At 45.5% G+C, this 12,823-nt stretch overlaps 1 protein-coding gene across 4 annotated transcripts in view; it reads left to right on the top strand.

Moving 5' to 3' along the window:
* Positions 1 to 10,623, top strand: part of LOC135388087 (uncharacterized) — a 333,326-nt gene extending 322,703 nt beyond the window's left edge. For all 4 annotated transcript variants that reach the window (XM_064617399.1, XM_064617400.1, XM_064617403.1 and 1 more), the window contains 9 exons: positions 929 to 1,016; positions 1,765 to 1,839; positions 2,918 to 3,140; positions 3,700 to 3,872; positions 3,968 to 4,129; positions 4,469 to 4,578; positions 5,189 to 5,375; positions 7,645 to 7,813; positions 8,431 to 10,623. In XM_064617399.1, coding sequence (XP_064473469.1) covers positions 929 to 1,016; positions 1,765 to 1,839; positions 2,918 to 3,140; positions 3,700 to 3,872; positions 3,968 to 4,129; positions 4,469 to 4,578; positions 5,189 to 5,375; positions 7,645 to 7,813; positions 8,431 to 10,196 — 2,953 coding nt within the window. In that variant the 3' untranslated portion in view covers positions 10,197 to 10,623. The remainder of the gene's footprint in view (positions 1 to 928; positions 1,017 to 1,764; positions 1,840 to 2,917; positions 3,141 to 3,699; positions 3,873 to 3,967; positions 4,130 to 4,468; positions 4,579 to 5,188; positions 5,376 to 7,644; positions 7,814 to 8,430) is intronic.
* The last annotated feature ends 2,200 nt before the right edge of the window (positions 10,624 to 12,823 follow it).

Raw genomic sequence — 12,823 nt, forward strand, 5'->3', positions numbered from 1 at the left:
GTCAGACAAGTGTGCGTGCGTGCGTGTGCAAATTGCTGTGCGACGTTTTTGTCGTGTCAAAAGTGAGCAAGGTGTTGTACCTTGACCACGTCCTATCGGTCGAACAAAATATCTCAATCGCGGCTACTCTGCTAATGTTAGTTCCTTGTGCGTTCATTGATCTTGTGAGGGACGTATTCAAGTTAATTTTGCGTGATTATATGTTTATTAACTCGGACTAAGATCAGTTTATTGCTGGTTTGCCGAAAACATTCTAGCAGTAAAATAAAGCCTGAACCTTCGCAAAAAACAAAAATTGTTATTTTGAAATGAGGGAGTAAAAGCTCGCTAATGTTAGCCAGGTGCAAAAACTGGTTATTTGTATCGATGCGAACTCGCGTTGCAAACACTATACAGCAAAAGGTGTAAGACACGCGAAGAAAATCGTGTAGGATGCAGGGTGACATCGGAGCGCAATGCTGCTCCGCTTGTGAAGCTGCCGGCTCCCGCGTGGACATGTGGGAGAGGTCACGTAGCCCCTAGGAACCGATAAAGCTGTGGTACCGCGCGCCACTGGATTTCTGTACAAGGTCGCCACAACAGTCTATCGTGTTTGGTAATATTGTTCCGAAGAAATTAAGTAGTGGCAGGTACACATCACTCTAAGAAAAAAAAAAGAGTCCTTCTTTCAGGGGTGCATGCATTGCCACAGCCATGAGTTCCATTGGGGACTAAAAGTGTGGAAGTTTTATGCACAGCAGGGGAGTAAATTTCTGGGGACTAAATGGGGAGTAAATGCAGTCTTGGGGACTAACCTGTGTAATCACTCCCCATGTTACTGAGTTTGTTTGTTTTTTTCTCGGAGTGCCGTAGAGGTTGTAGCAGTTTCTAGTTTGTCGTATTGTTTGGCGAGCAACTTCAATAATGACCGCATTATCCGTTGCCACAGGCTTATTTCTGAAGCTAAAGAGAAGGAAGGCAGACAGCTGACGTCCTTACAGGTCAGCTACTGGGACCCCGTGTCACAGCGAGACTATGTAAGTTACTTTAATCGATGGTTGATCGAGCAGAGGAGTTACTATGGGAATTGCATCGTTCAAGTAGAGCCTTGTGTTTTAGGGTCTAACCTGTCTTTACCTCCGATTTTCGTCACAGTCCATTCGCGTAAAATACGTAAAAACTCGAGCACTGAACTTGAAGTGTAAACTCAGCCGCTGGTACAGACATGGGTGAACGTTCAGATTTGCCCAATGGCAGTTATCTCAAGGTGCAACACAGGTGAAATCTAGGTGTAAACAGGCCAGATTTATGAGGAAAAAAATGCAGAAATTGAAAGATCAGTAATTTGTAAGGCATGTAGGTGGCACTCAGTGTTGACTATTGCCATCTCATGTGTTGTTATTTTCACTTTTGCCCTTTCCACCTGAAAATCTGCTCTTTCACTCAATATCACCATATCTTAGCTGATTTTACCGCTTCTAACATAAAACTCAATTTTTTACCCCTTGATTTGGAAACCATAAAGCCCCAAAAGACAAGGTTCTATTGAGCAGTGTGCTGAAGTAAGACATTAGTATGACTATGTAGCAAAGCTGATTTTATTACTGCCTTAGGAAGAGAAGTTGTCAAATGCAATTCCTGCTTCAAGGTTGCAATACTGATAGGCTAACCTCTATACCTTGTGAAATGATGCCCTTATGAAGTGTTGTGAACATGTAGATGACAGAGCTATCGTAACTACCTAAAACATGGTTTAAATATCTCATTGCTATTTTATCCTCTCAGCTTCAGACAATCAAGATAAGCAACACCCACACCACAAAGGACTGCATCTACCTGTGCACTCAGAAAATTGATGGGGTGAGTATATCTTAGTTCATGCTTTGTAAGGATAGCCGCCTTTCGGTAACAAATTAGAATATGTCTACATGCCAGTATATGTTGTTTATATTTACACACACACATATGCTACAAAGTTTTCAAGATGTTATTGCACCTGGCATTGTGGACTACAAGATCAATCACAATTATTTATTTTGCAAAAGCTCTTTCCTCAGCAAGAACTCAAAAAAGTCATTGTGGAAATCAACTAAGCTTCCTGGCCATCATTCCAAAGACGCTAATATACAATCAGTAAAGGTACAGAACCTATACAGGATAAATTATGAAGTACGCTTAGGCCCCTTCCTGTATACATGCAAAACTTTCAGATACATGTATGGTACAGATCCCGTCAACCTTAATAACAACACTAGCGGCATCATTATCATCTCTAGGGGCATCAGTAGGTGCACTTGGGGATATTAAGTGAAAAAAATCCTTGCGTTAAACTAACACGATATTTTTGTTCAATTAAGATTTCCTTATGGCTACTCGGGTAGCTGTAATCGCGCTCGGAAACGAGACTATATCTTTTCCAGTGTTATTATTAAGGTTGAGGAGGACTGTACAAGCCATACAAGCTTTCAGACATAGACTGATATGCAGCATCAGCATTTTAAGACTATTACCTGCTATAGCTATAAACATGATTGAAACTGTTCTTCATATTGATATCTGATGCTGCTGTTACAGAACTCTGGCTATACAGCCGTGTTCAACCTGAGAAGGAACATAAATCTTGTCCGTCAGCTCTCAAAATATTACCGCGCCACATTAGGATGGTTAGGCGCAAAGAGGTCATGCTCCCTCCTGCTCCGCTGGTAAGACAGGTTGCATGGCACTACGCTGCGACAGAAAGTGTGCTCCCCTACTGATGGCGCATGGTGGCGCTGCAGTATTTCTCCTGCACTATTGCATCTCCTTAACTCTAACGGCATATGTAGTTGCCTGACTAGATTTCTTTTCCTTCTGAAGTTAAACACGACTATACGTTGACACATCTCCGGCATCTGCCATTGTATTGTGAACTGGACACATTTTCTCAACAACCCTGCAGGCGTTCAGCGCAGACGAGTTCCAGATGTGGGTAAAAACTGGGAAAGAGGAGTCTCCCTACCCGCTTATCGGACACGAATATCCGTACTGCATCAAGATGAACTTTGTGAGGGACTTGCTGCAGAATTCCAACATTGACCTGTCTTCCTTGGGTGACGTCATCACTGACTGCAAGTGTGCCTTCATTCTGCGACGGAACTACCACAAGATCACTATTAATAATGGTGAATAGTTTTTAGCGCTCCTCACCCATCGGTTGCATGATACTTTAATGGGGTCGTGATCCCACTTTTTGAGGAATCGTGTTGATGTGGATATCTGCCTCCTGAATATGCCAAGCAAAGTTCGTGCCAATGTGATCTTGGCACAGCGAGAGTGGCAACTTTTCTCTCTTCCTCGGTCCTCGCAAATATACTACATATTACCATAGCAGACGACTTGGGAAGGTTGGATGCATACCTGTTCCCATGGTAACCTTCCGCTCCTCCGCAGGAAAATTCTTAGCCTTTGTGTCACATTCTGTCTATGAAGCTTTGGAACACACCCCTTTTGTAAATGCTATTGCAAGATCAGCTTATTCTGCAGACGAGCATGGCTTTGTGTATTCAATATGTATTGACTATAACATTTGTGCAAATAGTGCATCAAACCCCTTTGATGCTATTTCGTGGAATGTGAATTAACTCTGATAATAAACGGCCTGGGTAACTACCACCTGGCTTCAATGTTGCGAACACACTTTACGGGCTTTTTAACCGAGGCCTGCAACTTCTTGTATTCCAGTCGAAAAGCAGAAGAAGGTGCGGCGTCCTACCATCATCAACTGGCCATTCAAGAAGCAACCGTCGAAGCAGTCCTCTACGGATTCGGGAACTGTCTCGCCCGTTGTTGGCAGTCTGTTTGGTCAAGAGCTCAGCAAAGTGTCCCCCAGCGGGACTGTTCCTAGGCCAGTCATGGTTAGAGCTGTTTCACTCTTACTGCCACGGGATGTAGTGGACCCGGCAAAGTGAGGCATGAGGCTCATTAAGTTCTACCTACTTGCTGTGCGCAGGCACTGCTCAAGCAGCTCTTTCTGCGAGGCCCATTCACGTACGGTATCTTCCGGAAATCTGGGAATGTCCGAGCCAAGAGAGAACTGCAGTCACGGCTGGAAGAAGATCCGGACTACACTCTGAGCGACGTGCCCATTCATGTGGTTGCTGCTACGTTCAAGGTAAGCTCCGTAACTGAACGGATTCGTACGTCCGAGGGATATCTGAGGAATATCTGTCGGATGTACGACTTCGTTGGGACAGTATTCGTACATCCAGAGGATATATTCGGTGTTGCTGGGGCACAGTCTTCAACATTTGTGGTGACTTCGTATGTGGTAACGCAATCTGTCAGATGTACGAATTCGTTGGGACATTATTCGTACATCCAGAGGATATATTCGGTGTTGTTGGGGTACAGTCTTCAACATTCGTGGTGACTTTCTATGTGGTAACGCACGGCAGTGGCAACCAGCTCCCCAGTTTCGTGGCTAACAGCACACTTTACAATGCATTTTCAGGAGTTCCTGGGATGCCTTCCAGACTGTTTACTGCAGAGGAGTCTGTACACGGAGTGGCTCAAAGTACTGCAAGTAGAACCGGAGTGGAAGAAGCGGGATTACATCATAAGGTGTGCTTTTGTGCATTTATTAAAATACGATATAACTACCTACTTGTTTGTGTACCACGTTAATTGTAGAAATTACTTAACATATTAGTGTAATTAATTAACTCCTGGAGGAGTGCTCATTCCGTGGAAGTGTCCAGGTGAAACAGCAAATTGTCCCAACAGCGATTGCTTGTGCAATGAACACAATTTCTTAACCCAAAGACACAGTGTAAAAGCTTTATTTAGGAAATTCCTTGACAAACAAACGAAAACAAAAACGCAACCCTAGCAAGATGTTTGCTGGACATAGCGATAAAAAATCAGTGCAGTGTTGTCCCTGCGAGCACCCAAACCACCAGCTTACAAGACGACAACCAATTAGACCTCTCCTACTTTTAAAAATGCACAGCCTGTTTGCCTCCCTTCAAGAATATGGCTCTGTATAACCCTAAACTCAAGAATAAACTTTTAGCTTTTATTCATGCACTCCACCTTTTGTGAGCGTACCCGTACCCGATGATAGTGTCAAATTATTTCGGTCCCATATCAACAAGAACTTCGTGTGCACGTGCATGTACGAAAATGGCAACTGCTCGGAATATTTATAGTATTCGTTTTTGGTGCTTTGCAGTCTTCTGAAGAAGCTTCCGCCCGCAAATGTAGAACTCCTTCGGCACTTCCTCTGCGTCCTGTGGCACATCAGTCGCCGCAGTTCGGAAAACAAGATGCCTTCTTCCAACCTTGCTGTGTGCATTGGGCCTAGTCTACTCAGCCCCAAGTTTGTGGACAGCTACCATTCGCCAACGCTACAATCTGAGGTAAGCCTTGCTTTTTCCAAAGTGGAAATACATACTATACTGTCGCTCAGGCTTTCAAGAGTGCTAACACCCATTCCAATTATCAGTAATCAATTCTTTTTTTTTTTTTTTAAGGAAACATACACATTTTACACCAAATACTTTATTTCAAATACAGTCAACCCTCAATTTATGAACACCCTCAGTTCCCCAAAAAATGGTTCATAAATAGAAGGATTCATAAATCGAAAATTCAGTTAACTGAGTACTATCGAGCAAATGCAACAGTATTTCCGAGTTGGGATTGTGTTTATAATGCCATTTATTGTGTAATTTTGCTTTTGACCATGCCTTCTGCTGTATCAATCTCACAAAGAACAGAGATTAGTGCATTCACACTCTGTTTATTATGCAATACAGTCAAACTCCTTTATAGCGAACACCTTTTTGAACGAAAATACCACTACAGCAAATTTTTTTTGCGGTCCCGCTGGAGCCTGTATGTCCAATAATAGACATCCTTTTTAACGAAAATACCTTTACTGCGAACTTTTTTTGCTGTCCCCTGAGTTTCGTTGTAAAGGAGTTTGACTGTACTAAATTGTTTAATTTTGCTTTGGACCATGCCTTCCGCTGTGTCAGTCTTGGAAATAAGAGATGTCACCACATTCGCACTGGACTGGTGTCAGATTTCCTCCGGGATTTTTAACCTCCGTTTATTAATCTCCGGGTGACAGCGACCACCTTATTCATCAACTGAGGTCAGGAACACTTGGTCGCACCTTGTGCGAACCCGGAAAACCCGTTTGTTGTTCAGATTTCGGGGGTTAAGAACCAAGGGTGCAATACCTTGTGCAATACCCTTGTGCAGTACCCTTTTGTCCGTTCAGGCGTCATTCATAAGACCATGGAATTATCCCTTTGAAGGTTTCTGTTGACCTCGGAACGATCCGTTCATAAATTCAGGGCAAAAAAGCTGGGCAACTCCTAGTTGGTTCCCAGAAATTCCGTTCATTATTCGAATATTGACGTTCATAAAAGGAGGGAATTCATAAATCGAAGGTTCATAAATCGAGGGTTGACTGTAATCACTTTTCGTGGCCCAAGAACATTGTGAAGAGTGCCTGATCTCACAAGCATGAACATGCGGCAGCACTCCCCGGTGAATTTTTCTGCATCGTTCCTGTGTGTGTTGACAGTCATGTTCACAGTGGCAAAGATCACAGTCTGCAAGCGTTTCCCTCAGTTTTTGATAAACTGTTTGATAACCTTTCTATCTTTTTTCCTCAGGGGTGCTTTTAGTAGCTTGGTTGCTTCAGTGCACATAATTAACTTTACTTTTACTTTACTTTACTTTGTGACTTTAGTTAATTTTTATTGTTCCAGCTCTCGCAGTAGTTTCATAGAACGTAAAACTATGCAAGCTAGTTGGTGAGGAAGGTAACTTCTTCTAGTGTCCGTGGAGTAACAAGATGACGACAGCGTCCACTTCTTTTCTTTCTCTGCCGTTCCTTTCGTCGTCATCCTGTTAATCAGATCACTCACAAACATGCTATCTTCATCGTGCAGTTTCATAGTTTAACTTTCACACAGCCCTTCTGCACGTGTACTGCACTGGCATTACCTGTCACAAAGCACGTAACACTAGTGCAGCGTGTGCGACTATTACCTCCTGTACTGTAAAGCTTGGATTACAAGTTAGATTACAGTTGCAAGTTGTTCAATAAGGCATGCTCACTTTACAAGTTGTATCACAAAAATTAGATATATAGCTGAGAGTACTTCCACTACAATTACAAGGTTGGTTCCAAAAGCTTCCAACTTGGTACACTTCTGTTTCATCAATTGGAAGTGCTTTGAGCATAAAGTATGGACCCAGCTTATTCTACGATCTTGGCTTCTTTGTGCTATAGATACGTGCAGGACTGGTCAATTCGTATGCCATTGTTGACTCCGCTTTATTGCTATTTCTGCGTAACATATCTCTGTGTTGAAGTTTTGCATTGTTTCGTCATCAGCGGATATATCCTTCATAATTAATTTCACGATGGCTAACGTTTTCCACTACAGAATGAAACTGCTATGGAAAAGAACAAGAAATTTTATTTTACTTTTTCTCCCTATATCCCACGATATGTGTGCAGCATTTTCTTTCAAATGGCATGGCTCCAGCTCAAAACATCTTACATTTCACATGAGACATGCTTTCAAAATTTACATATATGTGTTACATGTGCACATAATGTATGGGCTTGGGTGAACTCACACACATGTATGCTTCTGCTTTTAGATATCGGAGCAGGTTCCACACCTAGTTGAGTACCTGATTGAGCACAGTGTCGACATCTTTGGAAAAGAGTTCCTACAGCTCTTTGGAGAAGTACCACAGAAGGACCCTTCACGTCAAGATTCTGGTGCGGAAGAATCCGACAGTCCTCACAGTCTGCAAGAAAATGGTGGTAAGTTTATTTACAACTGTGTTCTAGTTACACCTAGAGCAACTACGGGCTGACTTTTATTCTACGATCGCTCGTTTCCTTTTTGTATTGGAAAACTGGTGAAAATTGTTCCATTCACAAAAGCGTAATGACTTGATGGTATTTTCATCTGCTTAGTTAAAATTTAACTTTCAAAGAAGCTCCTCGTAAGTATGGCATAGTGTGTTGTCACTATACTGACCAGAACTGTGGATTTGAAAATTTAAATCAAGATTCAAGTCTGCACAAAGGACATGTGGATGTGATTTGGATTTGATAGGTGACCAGTTATGAGATTCAATTTGCATTCCATCGTGCTGTTGCAAAGGGACTTGGCTTGAATCCCTTTTGTAATGAAACACTTGGATTTGCACTAAATCATGTTTTTGCAGAGGGATTTGGATTTAATGTTTTACTCAAAGACTGACTTGAATTTCATTTGGACCACTTTGTACACCCATATATGCTACTGACATAGCTTCGAACATATGCTCTAGCTACACGAGCTTCAGATTTTGAATTCATTGCAAAGCAGGTGCCACTGCAGAGAAATCATATCATACTGGAAAATTCCAACTGTCATGTTGTCTGCATTGCAGGTGCATTCCGAAGGGACGATTCCTCCATCGACAGCCTCGAGAGAGCTCTTATGGATGACTCTAGTCCAAAGCTGCCAAACCGGACAAAAGTGTCGCTCACAAACCTCAGCAGGGACTCTGGCCTGACACTGAGCGACACACAGCTGTACACGCCGGAAGACGATGTAGAGATGGATGCCAACACGTCGCTTCAGGGCATGACCAAGAGCGTTCCCCACTTGGACATCGTGGGTGTTGGCGAACTCCACTGTGCCAGGAAATCCTCGAATCAGCAGATGCTGGACCACTCGGACCTTGCGGGCATGGAGTCCATGTACAGCCGCGGCAACGGCCGCTCGTGCAACGACGTGGTGCGGCGCAGGAAATGCGGCGCTGACAACCCCAAGAGCTGCAGGCCCCAAAACGTTTCCGCGACGCCCGGTGTCTACACGCGATTTTCGCCCGTGAGCCGAGACGCCCGGAGCCAGCAGCTCCAGTATTCCAAGTCGTGCAACTATCGTGACAGCGACGTCGTCGAGAGCGACGACCTCACCACGAACGACACGCTGGTGCGGTGGAGGAAGCACCGAGGACGGCAGCAGCGAGGGCAGGTGATGTCTGCCATAGAGATCAGCCATTCCCATTCTTCGCTGATCAGGAGTGCTTCGGAGGAGAGTCTTCTGCAGAAGTACATATGCGAGGACGTGTCGAAACGGCGCCCGCAGCACAGCAAGGGCATGGCGCCGAAACCCCCCATGGAAGTGTACAGTAACAACGGCTTCAATTGTGACCGCGCGATGCCAGACAGGCACGCGGTGTGGTTCGCCAATCACAACCGGACTGTAGATTGGAAGCGCAGCCAATCGACTTCAAAGATCGACGAAATTGACAACGTCCACGAAGCACCTCCGCTTTCTTGCGCGCCGAGTCAGAGCACGTTCTCCGGCAACCGCATTCCGGTCGGCGCGCAGGAACAGGCGTCGAGGACGGGCGTCGTCCACACTCCGCCGCGCGTAAACAGCGTGTGCAGCTCCGCGTCTGACACCAGCCAACGTTCCCACAGGTCTCACGACTCTAACAGCTCTTGTCTCTCCGGTCGATCGCGAGGTTCCTGCCAGTCCAGACGGACTCCCGTCTCCTCCACCTCGCCGGACATTGCCCCCATACACCGTTCCCCGTTGCACAAACCCGCCGAGCCCCCCAGTTACCGCGAGGCCATGACCCGTCGATCGCTGCTCCACCGCTCGCAAACCCTGCCGCAGGCGGAGGACGGCGCCGCCGACACGAGGGAGCAGACGCCGCTGGGCGTGAAGGCGCGCCAGCTCTACGAGAGCTCCCTCAAGCAGTACAACCAGCAGCTGGAAGAAGGAAGCGAGACCCACCACGCCATCCTCGTGAAGGTCGACAGCAGCGACGAGGGCATCGCGGAGAGTCCGCCGCCGCCGCTCCCTCCGAAGCCCCACTCCAACGTGCACCGCACCGTCAGCGAGGGCACCGGTGTACGGCTGCGACATCACCCACCTGTTCACGTCAAGGACTCTCAGCTTGTGAACAGAGGGAAGTGCGTTGTGGTGTCCTCTTTCCACGACCGTTGCCAGAACCAGGCGCTCTACGATTTTCCCAAGGAAATCAGCTGGAGCGTCGCGCAACTGCGCAATTTTTTCAGCAACCAGTCTGCGCCCGTGGTGGAAAGGATAGAGGAACAGCGTGAGGAGGGCTTGAGTGAGCGCCGCAGTCCCGTTCACGACATTGTGAGCACCATTCGGGGCGAAGAGTCCTATGTATAAGTTTGCACACTTAGTGCGCCCAAAACTCAGGATGGTTGCGTGTCACCCTTTTGTAATTTCTCGGATGAATGACGTGTGTCTGGATGTGCCCCATAGATCATGTTACTGTAGAGAGTCCGTGCCAAACAGAGAGATATAAAGCTGCCTGTACATATGTCGATGCGTGCATGCGATCGCATGCTGAATGTATTATGCTTCCGCGTGAAGCCGAGAAGCTATTGATTTTGACTGTACATAATTATATATAAGTATATATTGGATACAGAGCTTCATCCTGTACAGACGTGACGTTAAGCAGATGTGTTCGTATAGCTGACCACCGTAAATACCACATAGTATGCTCTGGATAGTCCTCGGCAATGTTTGGCCTGACTGTGGCAGTGTATGTAGATACTGTTTAAAGCAATAAAGGTTTGTGTATACATGACCAGCATTGTGTGTCGACCACTTCATCGCAAAATTTGCCATCGACGTGCATTTGTTTTTGTGTCAAGTGCCTGACAACTCTGCGAGAGAATTTCTTCGGTAATGCGACACCTCGAAAGTCATGACTAAAGCCCCCTAGCTTTCTGTGGCGGAAAATTAACATTTCCGCGAAGTAGGACTATAAATCCGCGGGATTGTGTGGGCAAGAGGAAACAAGCAAAGAAATGTTCCAGCATTCTCTCAAGACTGTTTACCGCACGTTTTTCCGGCTTTTGTTAAGTTTTCGGTGTACAAAGAAAATTAGACTGAACTCTGACAATTTCTCTCCGGGTGCTCCCGTCATTAAATTTTCTTTCATATAGTGGCACATCCAGCCCTGGTTGCGTCAATCATTGCAGTCACGACTGATCGGGTTTAACCTGCAAACATGTTTCAGATTGATTGAAAGCCTTACATAATTCTGTGATGTATCCAATATTCAAAAAAGAAAAGAAAAGCACGTTTCTGAGGGAAACAGCAGGTTCTGTGACATGGTCAATTCCAGAAAATTCCACTAAATTTCGGAAAGCAAGGGGCTTTAACGAAAAGATGGCTAAGAAGCAAGCGAGCTTGTGAAGTTGATGCATAATGTAAAACCCTGAGAGACTAGGGAACACAAAGGGCACAACACAAAGTCTCAACACTTAGTCATTTACCTTTCGTCATGACGTGCATTCTTCATTTCTTCACTTTGTGCATGAACCTAATTTATCTATAGACCTTCTGTGTTTGCATTGGAGCTCAGGGGCAAATGCAGGAGTTTTCTGGGAGGGGGGTCCAGCCTTTGTCAGCATGGTAGATAGACGATCTACATCAATTACACTATGTGAGGGCAGAAATTGAGGAAGGGGTCAGGACATCCTGATTCCCCTCTAGATCTGCCTCTGTTGGAGCTGAGAAAGGAATTGAAGAACAGGTTGAGGCATAAATTTTGTGACTAAGGAATTTGTCGCGCATGTTTGATGTGCTTGTGCCGTGGAGTTGCCCGGTCAGGTTGCTGGAAGTCTGCCTCTGGCAGGTCAGATCTGTGGGCCACACAGTGTGAATGTGGCAGAAAGGTTAATGACAAGTGCAAACTATGGAAGGATATTGGAATTGTTGTCATTGTTCAATGGCTGGTTATACTACCAAGCATGCTAAAATAGTAAGTGCTAGAATGAATTACGTCCAGCAATTCTGTTTGACTTGAAGGTGTTCATTCATTGCAAAACGAACGCTATGCCCGTACTTTTCTTATGTCACCACCTACATTTCGCGGGCCTTTGGGAAAGTTAGTACCGCGAAATTTGTTTCGAAAAAATATGAAAATTCCAATTTTACAGTACATTGCTTACGACGACTTAAAAGCCCACACGTTGTCGGTTCCGACAAAGGCACTGGATGTCTGTCGTTTTGTAGACGGAGGGAAGTAGAGACGTAGAGGTAGCTCAGCACCTCACAGGACGTTTATGTTTATTCGCTTGGAGGCGCTCCGAGCCGTGTATTCGCGGAGTCCGAGCCGAGCGCCTCCGAGCGAATAAACATAAACGCCCACAGAGTGCGAAAACGTCTCTTGAGCATGGTGTTCTAAGCTAAAAGACTACCTGCGCCGGCATGCCGTGCTCGCCAATTACTCAATGCAGGTGGAACACTGTTGTCTACATTGCAAGTATGGTAGCATAATTTGCAAGCTCCGAACGACATTCAATCCTGGTGAATTTTGAAGTGATTGAGAACCGCAGCGCAAAGTTATAACGCGAAACGTGCGATTCCCGTAGTTCAAAACGGTCAAAACAACCAAGAGGGCGTAGATGGGTAGAAATCCAGCGAACCCGTAGAGATGTAGGAAGGGAGTTGCCTCAGGACAGAAGCCGCCGATATTTCGAACAGAGATTGTTCTTCTTCTGAGGGCGGTGTTACGTGCGTTTGAACAGGCCGCCAACGCTGCTCACCACGCGGCGAAGTGTCACATATGCTGTTGCTCACAAGTTGGTTGTGGTTTCCATTTCACTTTCGTGTAGTTGTTGATGTGAAATGATCAACGACAACGAAAACGGATATCATCTGATTGCTGAAGGCAGACGCTCTGCAAAAGCAACACGTCGCAAAGGAGGATCCGAGTGTTTGAGTTAAATCACCGGGCTAAATAATTCGCGGACGGGTGCACCAATCGAAGAACTTTC

This window comes from Ornithodoros turicata, chromosome 3 (assembly GCF_037126465.1).
Source record: "Ornithodoros turicata isolate Travis chromosome 3, ASM3712646v1, whole genome shotgun sequence".
Lineage (NCBI taxonomy): Eukaryota > Metazoa > Arthropoda > Arachnida > Ixodida > Argasidae > Ornithodoros > Ornithodoros turicata.